Raw genomic sequence first — 20,430 nt, 5'->3', positions numbered from 1 at the left:
GGAAAAGTTACTCACTTAAGAGGTTGCTTGATGTTTGGGGGTTAAGGGACATATGTTAGAGATGGCATTTTCTTCCTCTTAACCTCTCACTTGATATCTGGTTGAACATTGGAGAAAGCTGAAATGAAGTTGTGGTGAAGTCAAGCATTCAGAATGGAGATCCAAGATTTGGATGTCAGTGCGGTATTGTGTTACTTTTTGTTCTTTGTATGTGCAGGTGGAAGTCCCAAACTGTTTTTTCCCCCTTCTGACTACCTTCCCTATACGTTGAATGGGGGAATTGGGGATCAATGTAATAAAAAAAATCAGCTAATCAGTATTGTGTGTGTTCTTGTGCCGTACAGAATCTTAGGGCTTTGCTTGCTGTCCACTACTCATGTTCTCTTTTGAATACAGCACATCATTTCTGCGTTAAGTTTTCTTTAGGTCTTGTCACTTAATTTTCAGTGACGCACCATATACTTTCCCAAATGCATCTGTGAGATGAAAGAAAAATTTTGAACATGTGAGTGCTGGAGAGAGAGAGCAGTTTCATTTCTCCTAATAGCTTGTGCTTTCACAAGCTTGTGCTTGTGAAAGATGTCGAGCCGGAATGTGCAGGAAACTAAACCCAGTGCAGTCCCACGACACGTGTGCCCACACCACTTGCTCACAGCTGTTGTCTCTCTCATGTTGGCAAAACATGGAAGTTGTAGTGACCTCATGTTGTAGTTTTTTTCAGTAGATTGCCCAGAGGACTTAAATGATCTGTGTACCCAAAATGGTTAGTTGCTCAAACCAAGAGACCTTCTTTCTAGACTCTTTTTCAAAACCTTTGCTTTCAGCCAGTAAGTGTGGGCATCTTGGAGGCAACAGCAAAGCAGGGCATGTGGAGCATGCTAATCGTTTAGGAGGCCTGAGGTATCAGGTGCATCCTTTTCTTGTTGGTGTTTAGCATCCTGTGATGAGGTTTGTCAAGTAGATGATGTCAGGCACCTGCAGAAGTTACCCTTCTCCTTAGAGAGGTTATCGGTTGCTTTTTCTTTTCTGTGAAGTTGCAAACATACATCTTGTTAAGAAGATATCTTCTGTAACTTTTTTTTTTCTGGGTTCCAAGTGAAGCTTACTAGTCTTGAAGGGCAAAACAGGTCTGAAAAATGGTTTTGTCTCGGCCAGACCTGACTGAAGCTCTACAGTGTGTTTTGAGAGGGCATTGTCCCATGGAAGTGGGGTCTGAGAACACAAGGTTAGTCAGCCACAGAGGTGGCGTTTGCCTCTGTCACGTAACTTGCACTTCCTTTTGGATATAGACATCTTGGAATGTACTAGCATGGCCTGTAATTTCTCTTAGCTGTAAGTTAGATTAAAAGCTTCCAGTATGGTATGCTGGTTTAAACGCTCTTCAAAGTCAGCTCAAAGCCCAATAAACAGATGTGTGTTGTCCAACCGCTTGGGCTGTGGCTTCCTTCTTATTTTTGTGGGACTGCTCTTCGACAGCAGCTATGCTTATAGTGGGTTTCTTATTTTATATTTCTCTTTTGTTTTCTTTTTTTTTAAACTACAAACTGTTTCATGTTTGTTAAAGTTTGTTCCTGCTAACCTGAACAAGTCAAGGGTAAAGCTTCCTGGAGCATTAGGCCAGCGTGGGATCTGGTGTCTGTGCTTTTCCCTGCCTTTTCTGCCCCTCACACCACCAAGTTAGGTCATGGTTTATTCTTGTTTGTCATTACTTTTGAAATCTCTTTTGGAGTTCTTGTTGTTTTTTTTTCCCTCCACTGTAGCCCACAATGTTCATCACACTTAAAGCTTATGCTGTCATAGGGGCTGAAGGGTGATGCGACGCTGCCTTCTGTTTACTCTCTGCCCTAAGTTGCTGCTTTATCTGAGCTGTTCTTGCACACTAGCTGTAGAGATAAAGTGGGCATCCTTTGCAGTAGTTACCCTTGTCTTAATTGAAAGTCGTTCTGGGTTGAAAGAATAAATAATTGGTTCATCTGCCCTCAGGCTCCAGAACTGTCATTGGATTAGTTTAAGGTGGCACCACTCTGCTTTAAGCAATTTTTTATAAGGAGGATAGTTTCTTATCAGTTAGGATTAAGAAAATGGAGTAGAGAATGTACATTAATGTGTAACCTGTTCATGCTTTCTCTTTCAATTTGGCAGACTTGGGCAGATTAGCAGAGTTCGTCCTTTCTCCAGAGATCTTATGTTCTGAACCTTTTGGTTAGGGTCAAGATAGAATAGAATAGAATTGTTTAGGTTGGAAAAGACCTTTAAGATCATCCAGTCCAACCATTAACCTAACATTACCAAGTCCACAACTAAACCGATTAAGGGTAGAGTTGCAATTTCATGTTTCCTGGCTTGGTGGATAGATTATTTATCATGAAAGTAAAAACTAGGAATCATTAAGGTTGGAAAGGACCTCTAGGATCATCAGTCCAACCATCAACCCAATACCACCATGCCCACTAAACCATGTCCCAGAGTGCCACATCTACCCATTTTTTAAACACTTCCAGGGATGGTGACTCCACCACCTCTCTGCGCAGCCTGTTCCAATGCTTGGCTACACTTTCCATGAAGACATTTTTCCCAATATCCAATCTAAACCTCCCCTGGCACAGCTTGAGCCCATTTCCTCTTGTCCTATCACTAGTTACTTGGGAGAAGAGACCAACACCCACCTCACTACAACCTCCTTTCAGGTAGTTGTAGAGAGCAATAAGGTCTCCCTTCAGCCTCCTCTTCCGCAGGCTAAACAATCCCAGTTTTCTCAGCTGCTCCTCATAGGACTTGTGTTCTAGACCTTCAGCAGCTTTGTTGCCCTTCTCTGGACACGCTCCAGCACCTCAATGTCTTTCCTGTACTGAGAGACCCAAAACTGGACGCAGTATTCCAGGTGCGGCCTCACCAGTGCTGAGTACAGGGGGACAATCACCTCCCTGCTCCTGCTGGCCACAGCATTCCTGATACAAGCCAGGATGCTGTTGGCCTTCTTGGCCACCTGGGCAAAGATAAACATGTACGTACAGAGTAGGCTTAGGTTTGTTTTAAAGGATGAAATAAGTTCCCATTTCCTCCCCCAGCAACTGAGTAAGCACAGTGTCCTCAACAGGGAGATCTGAATAAGCAGATGACAATTGAGCAAGGAAAAGAAAAAAAAAAAAGAAAAAGAGAGAGGTATGTTCTCCAAAGCCTCCTGTGCAGAGCAGGGTAGGCAGCCAGGCTTGGACCTTCCCTGCTGCATCTGTCAGTCCACTTCTGGTTGATGGTCAGGCCTGTGGACAAATCAGCAGGGCTTGTATTGGCCAGCAACACAAGGCTTTGGCTTGAAAGGGATGGCTTGTTTGGTATTGTAGGAGTAATGCAGGCAGGCTTCGTAACTTCCTCACACCCTTTTTAAAGCAAGAAGGAAAAAAAGCAAATCTTGAAGTCTTTGGCATTTGAGCACCTCTGGGAAGAAAACTGTTCTGGTGTTGGGCTACATTCTATTACTTCTGCCTGGTTTTTAAAAACAAATACTAGCTAACCAGCTTAACAGAAGAATCACATATGCTTTAAGATTGAGTATTTCTGTTTGTCAGATGTTCCCAATGCAGATGTTTGGGCATGGATGGTTTGAGTTACAAACTTCTTGGTAAAGTAACGGACTTCAACAAGTCATAGTGGACATGCCAAGATCTATCTGTCTATAGCCATACATATCATGTGTGTGCTTCAGTAGTGAGTCAGCGTGAATCACGTGGTGGATAGCCTACAGAGATATTTTCCAGTATGAGAATTCAGTGATGTGTTTATATTTTTCAGTAAAGAGGTGACAAGCTTGCTCTGAGCTTCAGGCTTCTTCCCTGAAGTCTGTGTATTGGCTGATGTTTCCATTTAGCATTAGTGGCAAGCTAAATAAAGGAGTGCTACTAACATAGAGTGATTTTTGGTTTATATGTTTTGTCATGTATATGCTCTGCTGTAGCCTTAGCTTTTCGGCACCTACTTTATCTGTTGGCATATTTGGGGGTGTTTCTATTGTGTGGGCTTTCTCCTCAAGTGCAGAGAAGTTATTTCTGCATTAAGGTTTTGCTTGGATGTACTGCTTTTTACAGGGATTAATTACAGTTGAATTTTTTTCTTTTTTTTTCCCCAGGGGATTGTGGGTAACCTAGCAAGTGGCAAGTCTGCACTTGTGCACCGGTATCTGACTGGCACATATGTCCAAGAGGAATCACCTGAAGGTATGTGCATATGCAAATTTCACTGGTGTCGTTCCCCCCCCACCCGCCCGCCCCGCACAAACTGCATCTTTATTCATTTTTAATCATGCAGAAATGAATCGGTAAAGAATCTGATTAGCTATTTCAATGTTCATGGAGATTTTTTTCCTTTAACATTCTCCAGACTGAGATAAGTATATACGATGAGTATAATTGTAGCTTTTTCATAACTATTTGGCATCCTTAAATACTTCAGCATCCAGTATGTGTCCATATGGGAAACTTCTAGTCCTGTATTGAGAAGAGTTAACTGCTCTCAGTAGTGCTGCTGCATTCAATTTGGCTGTTGAAAGCCATAATTATTGTATCTAGTACTGGATTTCTGCAGAATCAGGCCCTTTGGTTTGTGATGTTGGGAGAATAAATAAACTTCACAAGCCTAAACTTAAAGATGTAACTTGTTCCTTGTTTAATATATTAAATCTTTGGTCTTGAAGTTTTGGGGTTTTTTGGTTTTGTGGTTTTTTTTTTTTTTAATGTTCTTATGCTATAGAAAATTAATTTATACGTGAAAAAATGTTGTAGTGTTTAATATTAATCCAAGTTTATAGCTTGAAATAAAAAATATCATAGTACCTTATAGAGGTGTATCTCACACTAAATACTTTTTTGATTTTTTTTTTTTTTAACTTATTTTCCTTATGAACTTTTAAATCCAACTCTGAGACACTGAATTTCTGGTTCCTTCTTTTCCTTACTGGCTGTTCCATTCTTTGCAGATATGGATGCAGGTAACTATACATTGTCTTCATGGCAGCTCTTGTTTTGAAGAGACAGACAGCAGTTTCTGTACTATAGTGTTTTCCCCTTGTTTTGTGTATCATTCTGATTTGTTTCCTTTTGATTTCAAGTCTTTAGTACATCTCACTGTTTTTGTCTCTTGCTGTAGTTGTCTTTTCAGCAATAGTTTGTAGCTTCATGCATCTATGATAACATTTGTTTCAAATTAACTCTTACTGAAGGAAGCTATTAAGCATAGTACTTGACATTTTAACAGTCTTGAGTTGTAGTTAAAATGGGAGGAGAGGGAAAGGGAGGGATGGACAAGGCTTTTTCTTGTGTAATTGCAGTAACACTGAAGTCTCTTCCAGTCTGTAGGCTTGTCTTAAATGTTTTTGCTGCTTTGTAGCTAGGACTGATGGGGTGATAATGGAGCCTTGCAACAAAACTGCATGTAGATCACATTTATGTGTGCTGCTTTTGGATTCTGATAGTGAGAAATGGTTATGTAGTAAGTAGATCCACTGAATACAAGTCTTCTGCAAAAATGAGTATCCCTACAGATGCCTTACCTCATTTCATGAACAGAAAATATTTTGGTTTTTTTTTTTCTTTTTCTTGCAGATTCAACTGTATTGATTATTCACAGGGTTAACAGTCCTGTCCTAAACTATGAATATTTTAGATGGTGTTCCTTGAGAGTGTTGCCATCTGTCCTCTTTGTCTTCAGGGATTTTTATTTACAGTGCTTGAGTGACATTCTGACTGTTCTTCCTGAAAGGATTAGATTACAAAAGCAGTGTCAAATCATTTCTTTGCACATAAGTGTAGCTGACAAGCCTCACTAATGACACCATTCCATTTCATTAACAGTAGAAAAACTGGAACAATTAAGAGCTCTAATTCACCTTGTAAGGGATTGGGTCAAGATTTCTAATCAAGTTAGTCTTAAAGGAAAATCAACCTATATATCCTTAGTAAACATCTATAGTAGTGATTTGTTAGTGTTTTATTTCTTTCTCATCCAAGCTAAGTGCATATGCTGCAATTCTATAGAAAATACAGCAGCAATGCAGATGGTTCTGTTGCATTGCAGTGCAGGACTTTTGATTTTTTACATTCTGCGTGGAAACATAGCTTTTGATAAATCTAAGCTAAGTGTAAGCCTTTATGTTGGAGACCAATGTGGATCTTCCTCTTTTCCTTTTCTGAGGTATTGTAAATATGCTACATTGTTAAATTAAGTAAAGAGTAGTATGTGTATCAGGTGTTAAGGTATCAGATGCTTTGCTACTTAAGAAAAAAATAAGTTTACCGACTTCGAATGGCTTGCTTACAGCAAAATTTATCAGGCATTGTATAATTAGTATCTAATTGGTAAGATGATGGATGCATACTTCATGTGAAAGTGGTGATTATGACCAGGGACTGCTCTTTCTGCTATCCTTTGCCTTCTAAATTGCTACAATTACGATGAAACCTGCCCTCAATTAGACAGGTGCCAGATCTCCTCTATGCCTTTAAGGTAGCTTCAGCATTCCAGTAAGTGAATCTTAAGTATATAAAGATGGTTTCATGTTTCCTTCAGCTCTTTTCTTGAAGATGAGATGTTTCTCTTGCTGCCTGACACCACCTCCCCACCAAGAGGAGGAATCATATCACATTAAAGTCTAAAGCAATTTTCTCTCACTGTCTGGCCCAACTTTTATTTCTGTTCAGAATTAATTTTAGTCTCTAGTGTGATTGTAACATGAAAACCTTTGTTTTCTCAAAGAATAAGTTTGTCTTGGGAAGAAAATTTTTCAGATTTTTCCTTTGCATAGTTAACAAGCACATAGCTATCTATACTCCTTTGTGACACATTTTTAAATCAGATGTGTTTTGATGTAAGAAAAGAAATTATGTATTACCTTGTAACAGGTGGGAATTTCAGTAGTCTGGGACTTGCAATTTTTTTTCTGTAATGGTACAACAGGGAAGGCATGGGAAGTGTAGGGTATTTTAGTGATTTGTGATCTTCTAAGAACCTTCCAAGTGATAGGAAGAAAAACTACTAAACAGTGTGCTGGGTTTTTTACATAGCTGAAATAACAAGTAAGATGCATGCAACCTCGTATCTTTCTTCACCTGTCTAAAATTTAATTCTACCTGTAGAAACAAAATCAAACGTGGTGTGCATGGAATTTGAGACTAAGTACTTTGCAGATCAAGGTGAATTGAAGTTTACAGGAATAGTGAGTGTCAGGAGTGTCCTGCTACTGTTTGGGCTTTTTGTTTCCAAAAAGCCATGGAGGCGTGAAACTTGACTTAAAGGCTTTTGCACATCTCTGGTATGTCTGTGAATACCCTAATTCATGTCATGATTATGTCAGTATCTTTTTCCAGTGAGCCTAATTTAAAAAACAAAACAAAAAACCCAGATAAATTGTGGTCTAAGGTGTCTCAGCTGGGATGAGGAAAAAAAAAAAGAGGGTTTTTTTTCTCTCCCGTCCCACTGCTGAAGTGAGATGCTAGAACAGACAACTGATGTGAACGTGAACTGCTAGATCTGTCCAGTATCTCTTCTGTTTAAGAAAACCAAGAGGGAAGCTGAGGTCATGTTAACAAAATTGCTTTAAATTTGAAGATGCGGAATAGTTGAAGTGAGAGTTAAGAAGGAAGCAGGTTCCCTGCTGAGGAAACAGAATTAAGGTAGCGGCACCTGTGGTTGTAGTACAACTGGAGGGAGAAAGCCAGTGCAGTAGGTGTAGCAACTGGTTTGGCTTTATCTTTGGTAACTTTTGAAGAAGTTTTAAGGGTGCAGGTCTCCAGTGTAATGTATGCTTAGAAGAGTGGCTTTAAAGTAATTTAAAGTGTAACTTCTTTCCTAAAATTGGTAATTACCTCTTTTGATGCTAGTTTTTGGAAAATTGATGATTATCTAGTGGCAATCTGCTCTACTTTGGCATTCAAATGAGGGACAGATGTTTAAAGTAGGTTAATAACTAAATGTTTGGGTATATCTAAGAATTCCCCCCCCCCCCAGCCCCCCTTAGGTAGAGTAAAACAATTTTTTTTGCTCTCAAAAGCATATGTCCTGGTTTTGGCTGGGCTAGAGTTAATTTTCTTCCTAGTAGCTGGCATAGTGCTGTGTTTTGGATTTAGTAGGAGAAGAATGTTGATAACACACTGATGTTTTAGTTGTTGCTAAGTACTGCTTACACTAGTCAAGGACTTTTTGACTTCTCATACTCTGCCAGGTGCACAAGAAGCTGGGAGGGGACACAGCCAGGACAGCTGGCCCAAACTGGCCAAAGGGCTATTCCATACCATATGACATCATGCTCAGTATATAAACTGGGGGAGTTGGCCAGGGGGCAATGATCGCTGCTCAGGGACTGGCTGGGCATCAGTCAGCAGGTGGTGAGCAATTGCATTGTGCATCACTTGCTTTGTATATTCTTTTATCAGTATCATTATTTTATCTTCCTCTACTGTCCTATTAAACTGCCTTTATCTCAACCCATGGGTTTTACTTTTTTTTTTTCCCCCCAATTCTGCCCCCCCCCCATTCCACTGGTGGGGGAGGGTGACGGAGCGGCTGTGTGGTGCTTGGTTGCCAACTGGGGTTAAACCACAACAGCGTAAAAGCACTGCAGCAGCCTGACTTGAGGGAGCAAGCAGCTGTTGCAGTTGGTGGAGATTTCATGTATCTATGTGTGGAGGAGGTAATGAATATAATATAAATGAAAATGTAGGATGTGAATCTTTGCAATACTGTCTTGTTTCCCATCTTCTAAGTTGATAATCCTTAGGCTTCTCATCGTACACAGTACAAAAGAAAGGCATTGGAAGCTCTTACAGAGGGTTATGTTAGTCACTAATAGGTAGCTTTTTTTACTGCTCTGTGATTTTTTTTTATCTACGGATTTTTTTTATTCCTTATATGATATAAGGTTATTCAATTGCCTTTGATTTTCCTCTTTCCTATTTCCTTTTTGTAATTGTAGCCTGTTTTTGTCCTTTTTCTCATTGGTAGAACGGGTTGAAAGCGATTGCCTTGGGTGTTTTATTCCAGTTTGTGTATTGTGACTGTCACCTCGCTGTAGTGTGAGTGAGGCACAGCAGTTTGTTTAGCACTTAGGTTTTGTAGTACTGCGTCCGCTGCATCCCAGGTGAGCTACAAGCCCAGCAGAGTACCACTGCACTGGAGCCCCTTAGTCTGTCCCTGAAGGGTAAGATGCGTCAAATTTCAAGTGCCACTTAATTTCAGTTAGAGGCCTCTTGTGTTAAGGGCTACAATAAATATGTTCCCCCAGTAAGCACTACAGAGTAAAGCTTTCCTGTGCTTTCCAGAAAGCTGTGATCACTTGCTTTCTTTCCAAACTTGACCTAAAAATACTTTTATACTATGGCAGCCTCCACTGATTAACTTTTTCAGTACCTACAATGAACAGTGTATCGCTTGAGTAACAGGCATGGTCCTAGCACAATGTTTATTACTTAAATACTAACAAAGTGTCACTTTCAGCCTTCCCTTTAAAGAATAAGGAATGTAATGAGATTACTGTGAGAGTAAGTTGCTAGCCTGTTACCAAAACATGTAGAAATTTCATATTGGGGGATGCATGTCCATGTTTTTCAATTTCTGTCTCGTAACTATTTCTGTATCGTGCTACTTCAGCAGAGTGTAATTATGCAAGGAGGATTGAGAAAGACTACTTCAAAATTTCAGGTGCTTTTGTTCAGCATCCCCTCATAAGATTTTTGTCTGGCCATAGACTGTTACAAAATACATATACAAAAAGTTCAAGCATAATCCATTAGCCTAGATAACCTTCCAGGTGGCTTCATTCATGCAAAAGTTCTAATGCTTCAGTTGCTGGACTCTGACATGAAACCAAGAATGGAGCTTGTTCTCCTGAAAAAAAGAAAACTATGATTCTTCTTTGCTTGCATTATGCTAAATTAAGTGTTCAGACAAGCAAGACAGGAAAGGAATACCATGTTTTGATGATCTTTATACTTGGATGTGCTGGGAGATTGAACAGTAGGATGGAGATCACAGTTAGGTGTTTCAGGTTGACTGGAACATGGGAGCTACAGCAGAATTGGACAACCTTTTCCTTCTGTAAGATAGTGATTCTTGTCCCCTTCTTCCCATGTTTCATGTGCAGGCTAAAAATGTAGTTCTTCTGTGAACAATTAAAGGTTCTTAAGGTTGCAAATGTATTCACAGAAGCCATTAGCTATTTTTATCTAGGTTTTTTTTTTTTTTTTTGTCAAATGTGTAGGAATCTGGAGGCCATATTTACTAAACAACCAAATATTATCTTTTATGAGTAAAAGGAGAGGCTCTGTCCCAGACTAATGCGTGTTCTGTTCTTGGTGAGCAAGCCAGCTGAAATGTAGATGAGTAGCAGAGAAATTTGTCCTCTGAATACGTACTTACATGCTTTTCTTTAAAACTAGACTTGCATGCTTTTTCACTTGTGGTTTCCTGGAATTCCACAAAATCATCATCATACATGTAAAAATCTACACATAGCTTATATGGGGAGATATTAGAAGAATTCCAAGTGCATACGCGTTCAAAAAAGCAACATGAACCTTAGAGTCTGGTTCCTTTCAAGGAGCTGGGTATTGCATCCATTACAGTGCTTAGGCCACAAAACATAGGGAAGCTGAAACTTTCCATGTCAAATTCAAATCTTCGGTGCAATGGTTCACAAGCTTTACACAGCACTTTTTGGGGCAGCAGAAGCTATCAGAGTACTTCGGGGGGTTTTTTGTCTGTTAAAATGCAGACAAATGCTGTATTGTGTGCAGGAGACAATGATGACTTTAGATATGTGTTTCAAAATTATCTCATTCAGTTTTGTCTTCTATTTTGTTATAATACTCTCCGCTGATTATTTTTATTTGGCATTTCATGCTGACATCCAGATATAAGATAACACTTGTCTTTTTTGATCATTTTAAAGTATTGCTGCAGTTGGCTCTCTTGGGCTTTTGTACCCTTTCAGGCTTAGCATAAAAGAGTGTGTTTATGTATTCTGCAATCTCCCCTCTCCAGCTCTTCCCTCTCCTCATCCCCCTGAGACTGGCTGTGTGGGTTAGTGAATTCTTTGAAAACCTCTTTGTTCTAGCCATCAAGTTGGTTACCGTTTAAAGTGTTGCACAAATAAGGATCTATGTTAATTAAAGAAAGAAGTTAAGTATTTGCTCTTTTCCTGGGGAGAAGGTGCTGAAGAAGCAATTTCCTAGAAAGGTCTTCCCTTTTAGGTTGGGTGCCTTTAGGGTCAACTGATCTTTAAGATGTCTTTAATGTGTTACACCTTGAAAACTCAAAGGTTTTGGTGACTAATGTCTGTAGGATTTGTGCCCTTCTCATAACAGGCTCCTCTGAAGGTTGTGTCCCAGGTGAAAACTGTGATTCGGATTTATAGCTACTATTACAACTTTAGGCTCTTGATAGTAATAAAAGTGACTCTTAGGTCTCCAGGTTTGTTTTTCTTTTTCTTTGCTTTTTGCTGCTGTTGAGTCAGAAGCCAGTCTGCAGTTTCTGTTGCTGGAAGAAGGGCCTGCCTTCCACTTTCTTTCTCAAATTACTTCTAGTTGTATTTCTAAATCATAGCCCAGTGTTTAGCTCTTGATCTTTAAGCAGAATTTAAACATATCCTTTAAACATGTTTCTTTTTCAGCTTGTATTTGATTTCTTATTGGTGGGGTTTTTTCCTTCCATTTAATCTTATGTTGTTTTGGAGGCTTGTATCAGAAAGTAGGGCATAGTAGTTAGCTGATGTTATTCACAATATGTTTAATTCTCAACAGTGTTTTGGTGGGTTTTTGGTGTTTGTTGTTTTTTTTTTTTTTTTTAATTTGCTGCTATAGCAGGCTGTCTCTAGGTTTTCTACATGTTTTAGGAAATGATAAGGGCCTTCCACCTTGCAGGATGGCAAGATTAGGTCTTGGTGAGGTGATAGACTGCACTCCACCTTCACCACGCTGCTGGAAAGGCAGGTTATTCCACAGGAGGTGCGGAGCTGCCCCTGCTCCATCAACATTATGTGTTGGGGGAAAAGGAGGAAAAAGGGATGGAGGGAGTGTGGATCAGCTTAGCTCCTGAGTCTCGTGGCCTGGCCTCCCTTCTGAGTGAGACTTTTAAACAGGGAACCTGTTTTCCTCAATGCTACTAATGTTAAAACTTCCCACCTGTATTTGTAGGGCTGCCACTTGGCATTAGGTAACATCCATCTGAAAGAACTCGTAATTTTATTTAGTATTGTCATTTTCTTTTCTCCCTCCTGCTCCCCCTGGGTTCTGAGTGATACTAATATGAAAGGTGTTCAGTGAAATACAGAATACAGATGGAAAATAGATTTTCCTAGCCTATAAGATATAGTATGCTATTATGTAATTACCCTTCTGTTCTCATAATTGAATTGGAATATTTTGGGAGGTAATTAAAAAAAAGATTATGATAGTTGCTTTTTCTGGGTTTCCTTAGCAGATCTCAGTATGACTTTTTGTTTGTTCAGACAGATTATAGTATAATCACAGCTAGCTAAGTCCAATTTTAACTTCAGGGTTACTATTTGTAATGCAATACTGTAATGAAAGGACAGATATTATAGAAGCTGGCTATAAACTTAAGTATAAAAAGCAAAAGGATATTAAAAAAAAAGGCAAAAAAAAGCGCACCTGAAATCTATGCCTATAGGAGTTAAGTATTTTGCTTATCTTGGTTATGCAGTTTAGGGTTTGTTAGCAGGTATGTTAAGATCTTTGAAATTATGTTGGAAGCTTGTAAAGTTGAACTTATAGAAATTTTGAGCAGATGTTGGCAGGAGATGATTTATATGTTAGATTGAAAAGGTAGAAGCTGTGTGAATGAGTTAGTGTCTGGAGGATGAAATGTGTGATAAACCAATTTTTTAAGGAACTGCAGTAAAAAAGAGCTATGGTATTTTAAGTCACAGGGCTAACTTTGTAAGGAACTTCGGGAACTGGTGTTTTGGGGTCTAAACTTTTTAAACTTGAAAAGACTGGTGATGGAAACAGGTAGGAGTAGTACTAAAGTAGTATCACATCCTGCCCAAAGTTGTTGATTGCTGCTGTTTGGGTTTTGTTTGTCTCCAGCTGGCTTGATAAAAATAAGCTTTTAAAATTAGACTTGTAGTGTATATACAGTTAGTCGGTGTGACGTGTGTAAGCAACTGTCTGCACCTGCTGTCCATAAAAACAAACAAACAAAAAAACCCAAACCCCAAACCTCAAGTAATAATAAAAAAAGCTATCATATATGCCTGCTTTCCTCTCTTACTAGTAGAAATTGAACCATTAATTTAATTGTAGGCCCCTTGTCACCTGACACTGTGGGGTCAGACAGGTTCTTTTAGGGGTCCTTGGCAGGATGATGACAGCACTATATATGGCCATTTGCCTTATAAAATAGTGTTAGTTATGCTGACTAGGGGTCAGGAGCAGGGGGTGCTGATCACACTCATATAAATGTACAAACACTTTTTTTCTCTTCCATTTTAATTCTTAATAAGGCATAGCTTTTTAAAATACTTGAGCATGTTCATCTGAAGAGTTTTACTCTCTGATTGAACTCAAACATCTGACGTTCATAGTTGTGCCCTGATGAAATTTAAATAAAGCTGCGCTAAGTGAAGAGATTATGGTACTGGAGAGAATGCTAGATGTAAGGAACAAAAGGAGCAGCGCAGGAATCTTAAAATACTTTCAGATTGTAATTGCAGGATTCAGTGTACAAAGTCCTGCAGGTGATGCAAGGGTAGGGTGTGGCTGCAAGAGGCTCCTGGCACTTGGGACGCTGAGGCGAATACAAGGGTGACTGCTGGAGGAGGAGGTTCCTCCCCTTTACACTGTCAGAAATATTTTTTCACATGAATGAACTATGAAAAAGGGGTATGCTCACAACATGTAATGCATTCAGCTTTTATGTGCTTAGTGCCAGAAGTTTTGTGTATTTATGTGCAGTCAGTGTCAGATGAAAACGTGTTACTTCATCATGTTGAATTGACAGGGGTCAAATACCTTGTTTGTGGAGTAATTTCAGACATGAGCGCTTACATGCAGGGCACAGGTGCTTTATCACTTTGCAGAAAATGTTTCTGAATTTTGCAGATTCACATAGAACCTTGAACAGTATTAAAATCTCAAACCTATTTATTGTATTTAAAAATCATATATAGGTTGGTGTTGTGCCTTTCTTAGGAGGAAATACAACCATAGGTGCTTTCCAGGCAGGTGTAAAATGACAGGCATAATTCTGGTGTACTTGATAAAAATCAGTGTGCTGCTTTAAAGATGAATAGTTTTGTCTATAATGCTAGATGTTAAGTTCTGTATGGTACTATTTCTGCCATCATATACTTCAGTATTACCTAAACACTTTTTTTTTTTAAGCTGTCTTTGAGAGGCCCTACCTGTATGGCTTCTGCAGAAAAGGGTCTAGGTTGCTTTGTTGGTTTATGGGTTTTTCACCCAGCTACTTCGGGAAGCTGGTGCAGTTATGTGCTTGTGGCTATAGTCTCATGCGACAGCGATGGTTTCCCAGTCTTTGCACTGCTGTGGTTATATGCTCAACCCAGCTCAACCACATATGGCTTCTGAAGTGTTGACTAGCACAATATTTGCATTAAGGAAATACCCGAAAGCTAACTTTACATGTGGCTGAATGATACTTTGTGATAGCTTCTCTGCTGCTGATACCAATATGAATTGACATCAAGCACTGAGCACAACCCGATTTGGTGAAAATTTAGCTCTAATGCTTCTTGTGTAATAATATGCTTTCTTGGGAAATGCTGAGAAAAACACTTTTCAGGTAGTTTATTTTAATAAAAATTTTGGGTAACAATGAACTGCAACACTGGCATTGGTTTACTGGGCTGTCGCAGTCGTCATTCTTTAGTGCTTCTGCTTAGCTGCAGGAGATCTTCTGAGCATTTCTGTTTTTTCTGAGCTTAAGCAACAATTTTCATATATTTGGTCCTGAAATGATGGTTGTATGAACGGAGGTAACAAATGACTTTTTAATGTGTTTCCATGAAGAGGAGCCAGATTCTTGGCACTGTCATTTCCATCTTAAGAAAAAAAGGGGAGAGAATCCACGTGCTTTAAGACAACTGATCACTGTTGTCAAAATTCACATGCCGTTGGAAATACAAAATAGAAGCTTTTATGGCTGCTTCAGTCTTATCTTCTGTCTCTTCTTTGGTGCCTGCTCCTGCCTGCCCTGCCCCCATGGCTGTGGTAGACGTTCAGCTGCTGCATGGGTTTGTCATGTGGCCAGCCCCCCAAATTTATCTTTCTCGTATGGCCAAATAACTTCATCCCCGTGGCAATTTGCTTGAATTAAAGAGGCTGGCGAATGCAGTCGAGCCTGGGGATACAATATGAAAATCAGCGGTTGCTTCGGTGAGCAATTACGCAGTGAAACAGCTATCAGCTAGAGGAAGAAGCGGCCAGGCTCTCGTAGCTGGGTGAAAACCTTCTTCTGTGCAATTCCCTATGTAATATAAAGCTTTTGCAATATAGAGCACCTTTGATTACAAATGTGTGCGGTATTTAAAATTAGTATCAGTTTTTGCTGAAGGACAGTTTTGTGCTACTGCTGATTCAAAGCACTAACCTTTGTGGAATGACGTGCATAGAAATGGGATTAGGCAGCTTTTGTTGATTCCCTCAGCCTGGTACTCTGACTTGTGCTGGGTCTTTAGCCATGGCTGTAAATTGCTGACACACAGAATTTATTTAGCTTTGTATTGATCAAAACTATATTTTTATCTGGAACATTTTATAGCGGGAATCTGGGCTAATGCACAGAAGAGAGTGGGTGGATTTATGAGTTGTATCAGAAGTACCGTTCTATATCTTCTGGTGGGTATTGTGTGTGGTTCATATGCAAGAGAAATATTTGCCTTCTTATGTGAAATTTTGTACATCTCTGAAAATGAGTCTGTGTATTGATAATGATCTTGCCCTGGAAAACTGGGAATAATGCAGCGATTTACAAATACAGAGTTTTAGACAAAATAAATAAACCACATACTAAAATCCTCTCAAAGCTTCCACACAGTTTCAATGATTTGTTTTTGTAAAATTGTTGTGACATTTCATGAAAACAGTTTCCAGCTCCATCTGTCTGGCTGTAGAGAGTTATTTAGATATTCACTGGCCTGTCTTTTATATGGCTTTAGAGATGGGGTTGGGGCTGCAAGTAAATGTAGTTCAGCTGTTGATTGCATGTCTTACGCTCTAGCATCTTTGTGCTTTGACGTGCCTGTTAGGACATAGCAGGAGCAATCACTCCATCCTTCAGAGCTGTGGTCCAGGCTGCCAGTCTTTGTCTTTCAATGACCTCCTTTGGCAGGTACATATGGGAGTTGAGAAATTCCCTCATTAAAAAGCTGCATGTGTCATAATACTCATGGGCTAGAATAAAGCTGGCTACCTCCCTTGGGACTAATGCTGTGGTTTTTTTGAGCTTATTCTTTAAATTAAGAAGGTGATTTCTTTGTTTTCAGTGTCATCAGTTTAGACGATATTTTGTGGCTCCATCATATATCTGTATGTATTTAGAAAAAGACAGTGGTGTGTTGTAGCCATGGGAGACTACTTTGACAGGTTGTGGTAGTTCAGTATTTGAACTGGCTGATCTCTGTAATTCCTCTTTCCTGATGGCCCTGTAATGCTTTACAAACTTGAAAGATTTATTTAAAAAAAAAAACAAAACTAGTGCAGTGCTGTCCAAGCGGAACAGTCCCAAAACCACTGCCCTTGCACTGCTTTTACTTGCCTGACCTGGAGATGGGTCACGTCAGGGCTCATCAAGTCAAAGGCAGAATCGGTCTATTTTTTGTCTTAATCTTATGATCATAGATGTCTGCGGGACAACCACATAGCCTTGGTTTCATACACTGACAGAAATCTGTATGTATATTCTTCAGTGTTTATACTTCCGTTTGTGTAAATTCTTGATACTGAGGTAGGTTTTCTCAATCTCTGTCCTGTGTAGTACCTAATGTTATGATGTGCTCATGCTAAGGGCTCTTTAATGGTGTAGAAACATCAGATAATAGGGATGCATCCTGCTTTGATCTCAAATTTGCATAAAATAATTCTTATTTGGGGAATGAGCGTGAGTCTGCTGTTACGTTTCTGGATCTTCAGATTTGATTTGAAATGCTTATTACAGGTTGGAAATGCAGGGCATTCTTTTAAACATTTTGGTTCTGGGGGTTATTAGATTTAAACTATTTATTGTGAAATACCTAAACCCAAACAAAAATAAATGAATGCATCGAGGTGTGCAAGGAACTAGTGCATATTTCAGATAACGAGCATACTGAGCTTTTAAGGGTAAAGAAGCCACTTGAATAGATTTAAATTGGCTATATGCTTGTTGACGGCTCCACTGCTCTTCCGGTGTTGCAGACCGTGGTGAAGTGGTACAGCATGTCAAGATTTTAATTTAATTCTGGAAATAAAAAATACAGTATCATTCTACTGAGTTCCAAGCACAGTGTTTTGGGGGAAGGCAAGGAACAGTTATGCAAGCTGGTCACTTAATGTGGGTTCATATAGGAAGAGAGCTGTTGGATAACTCTATCCTGTATTTGTTAAATACAGTACACTTATCAAACCTGCTCCCACAGACAAAATCTTTAGTGACCCTGAAGTGGCTCTCAAGAATAAATCTAGTGCTCACATTTGTGGGCTGTATATATAAATTTTAATACTACATCCATGTAGTAGAGTAGTTCGCTTTGTCTGTATCTTCTTTATACCTCTGAGGACCGTTTGAATATACAGTGAGACTTGAAAGGTGTTCTGACAAGAGGGAATAATGAGTTGGCTCGTAAATGTGTTCAGTTCATGGTATTTTATAGTTAGTTGTGTGAAATTCCAGTGTTTAAAAAAAAAAAAAAAAGGAAATAGGAAATGGCAATTACGCAGAACTTTCACTCTTCAATTGCATATGTACTGCATTTCCATTGTTACTTACAGCTTTAAAGAGCCTATCTGGAGGGCTGTATATTAAGTAATTAATATTATTTAACACTTTGTTATGAAGTGTATACAATTAATTGATGACATATAGAAATAATGATCTGGGTAATAGAAATTCAGTTCCTGAGAGCTGAGACTAGTTTTCTTTCAAAGTTTTATACTTGGTTCTGATTGTTCTTTTCAAGTTCATTAATGATATATGCTTACGTGCCACTTGATCTTTGAAGGCAAAATTGAAATTCAGTTCGTGAGCAAGATAATGAAAATCTATACATAGCTCTTCTGTGCAATTAAACAACCAGAAATGTGACAGTCTTAATTGTTGCATGTTTGGTACTGATAAGCTGTTCATAGTAGGGCAGGTTTATAAATTTAAAAACCAAACAAACAACAAACCAAACAAAAACCACCCCCACAAAAAAACCAACAAAACAACAAAAAAATCCCACCGACACAAAAACAGCAGCAACAAAACCACAAACAAAAAGCGCTGTTTGTATCTCTTCTATTAAATGTGAAATGTGTTTAAACATGCTTAAATATTGCACGTAGCTGAACTGTTGAGTGATGTTGGTTTGAAACCTGTTGTAATGGTTGGGCTGGGGGAATGGTGGGTCTAAGCCAGTTTGTTTCCCTAAGGCTAGCAATTTTTGTGCAAATGTTTTGAGGATCAGCATTAGCCTGTATGTGCTGACTTATTTGCTTAGAGAGCTTGTTTGAAGAACAAGTCAGAGTTGTTCACTCACCTATCACGTGTTTAAATGCGTTGGTTTTGATAGTATGACAAGTTTTGAAGTAAGCATAGTTGGGAAGTAGGGTTCAAATTGGAAATAATTCCGGTTAAAAAACAAAGGGGTGAAGAAAGAAGTTTAGCGTGTATCAGTAGATATGTTTTATCGTAGTCTGGTAAGCTCAGATGTGAGGCAGTTGGACGATGGTAAGTGTGGAGGCCTTGGGGCCTTTGTGGCTTAGGTGGGGAGTTAAGGGTGCTTTTGCTTCCAGGAGAGGAGCCTAAATGCAACCCAACTACTTAGGCAGGCTAAGTTTGCTAATCCTGGCTTAGGCTCGGTCACACCAGAAACCCTAAATGTGATTTGTCATTATCTGAAGTCCATCATGAGACACAGCAGGATGCCTGAAATATGCTTAACCCCAAAGGAAAGCAATTCCAATTCTGCCCTTGGGTCATGCTTGAAGTCCCTGTGAGGCCAGTGGAGAGACAAGTGTAATGGTGCAGCTGCACGCCCTGGTTTGGTTTCTTAGATTTGGTGCCAGCTCTTTGGTCTTCACAAGCACTCAATATTCTGCATCTCCCTAAAGTAATAGGATCAGGAACAGAATTCAGCTGAAGGGTGCAACTCCACGCTTTTTATCTAGATCTCCAAAATAGGTCTTTAATTCATCCTGCTAGTAAGTGGCACAGCATCTCTACAGAGGTACCACCATTGTAGTTTTTTTTGTCTAACATGTGTCTAGTATTTTTCCCCTAACTGTGGTTTGTGAATATAGAAGTATCATTTTCATAACATTACATGTGTGCTGTAAGAACTGGGCTTCTCTTGAGGAAATGCTAATTCACACAAGATACTTATGTTAATTCTAATACATTATGATGTTTGTATGCAACTGTCCCATGTTTGCCTTTCTTAGAGATACATTTCTTGCCATTATATAAAACAAAGATGACTGTCTTTTAGCTATATGTATCAAAACCAAATACACCTAACATGGGAATTAGTGTTTGTAATGCAATTGTTGGCTTTTTTCCACATTAGCCTTACTTTTAAAGTATGTGACTTAACTTTCTTCAGTAATTTCTATGCATATGAATTTATATTCACAGTTTATTAATTTGTGAAAGATCGTAAGGACACCTTTTTTCCACAAGCGAAGCCTTTTTCTATTTTGTATGTTTTGCCTTTTCTGTTCTGTAATGAGTTACTTTGTGTGACAGGTGGGAGATTCAAGAAAGAGATAGTAGTTGATGGACAAAGCTATCTGCTGCTGATTAGAGATGAAGGGGGCCCTCCAGAGGCACAGGTGAGCATTGCATTTATAGAGCTTTATCAGCCTAACATCATGGTTTCCTTTCTTTTAAAAAAACTTCCTTTAAGAGCACTGGCTTTGTTTTGTTCTTTCCTGGGTCCTGGTCATCTTTCTGCTGGGAAAAAGTATATGTCACCCTCAAGGTGAAAAATAATCCGTTTAGAAATTATTTGGGATTTCAATTACATTGTGAAACTGTGTAATAAAGATATATGGCTAGCTTATATTGAAAGCCTAATCAATATGCTTTTAGTGACCACAAAATTGCATGTTATTAAGATTTCTTCTGAGTCAGAATCTCTAAATTGTTAAAACACAAAGTAGATGTATGCACAATAACACACATACTTCTGTACAGATCTGTGCATTCCCTATTGCTTCCACATTT

At 39.1% G+C, this 20,430-nt stretch overlaps 1 protein-coding gene across 3 annotated transcripts in view; it reads left to right on the top strand.

Annotated features, from left to right (window-relative positions):
• Positions 1-20,430, top strand: part of AGAP1 (ArfGAP with GTPase domain, ankyrin repeat and PH domain 1) — a 402,330-nt gene that overhangs the window by 134,109 nt on the left and 247,791 nt on the right. For all 3 annotated transcript variants that reach the window (XM_075710335.1, XM_075710334.1, XM_075710333.1), the window contains exons 3-4: positions 4,124-4,211; positions 19,951-20,036. In XM_075710335.1, the coding sequence (XP_075566450.1) occupies positions 4,124-4,211; positions 19,951-20,036 (174 nt within the window). The remainder of the gene's footprint in view (positions 1-4,123; positions 4,212-19,950; positions 20,037-20,430) is intronic.

The sequence above is a fragment of the Pelecanus crispus genome, chromosome 5 (genome assembly GCF_030463565.1).
Source record: "Pelecanus crispus isolate bPelCri1 chromosome 5, bPelCri1.pri, whole genome shotgun sequence".
Classification (NCBI taxonomy): domain Eukaryota; kingdom Metazoa; phylum Chordata; class Aves; order Pelecaniformes; family Pelecanidae; genus Pelecanus; species Pelecanus crispus.
The sequence above is the reverse complement of the archived record's forward strand: the minus strand, read 5'-3'. Positions and strand labels throughout refer to the sequence as shown.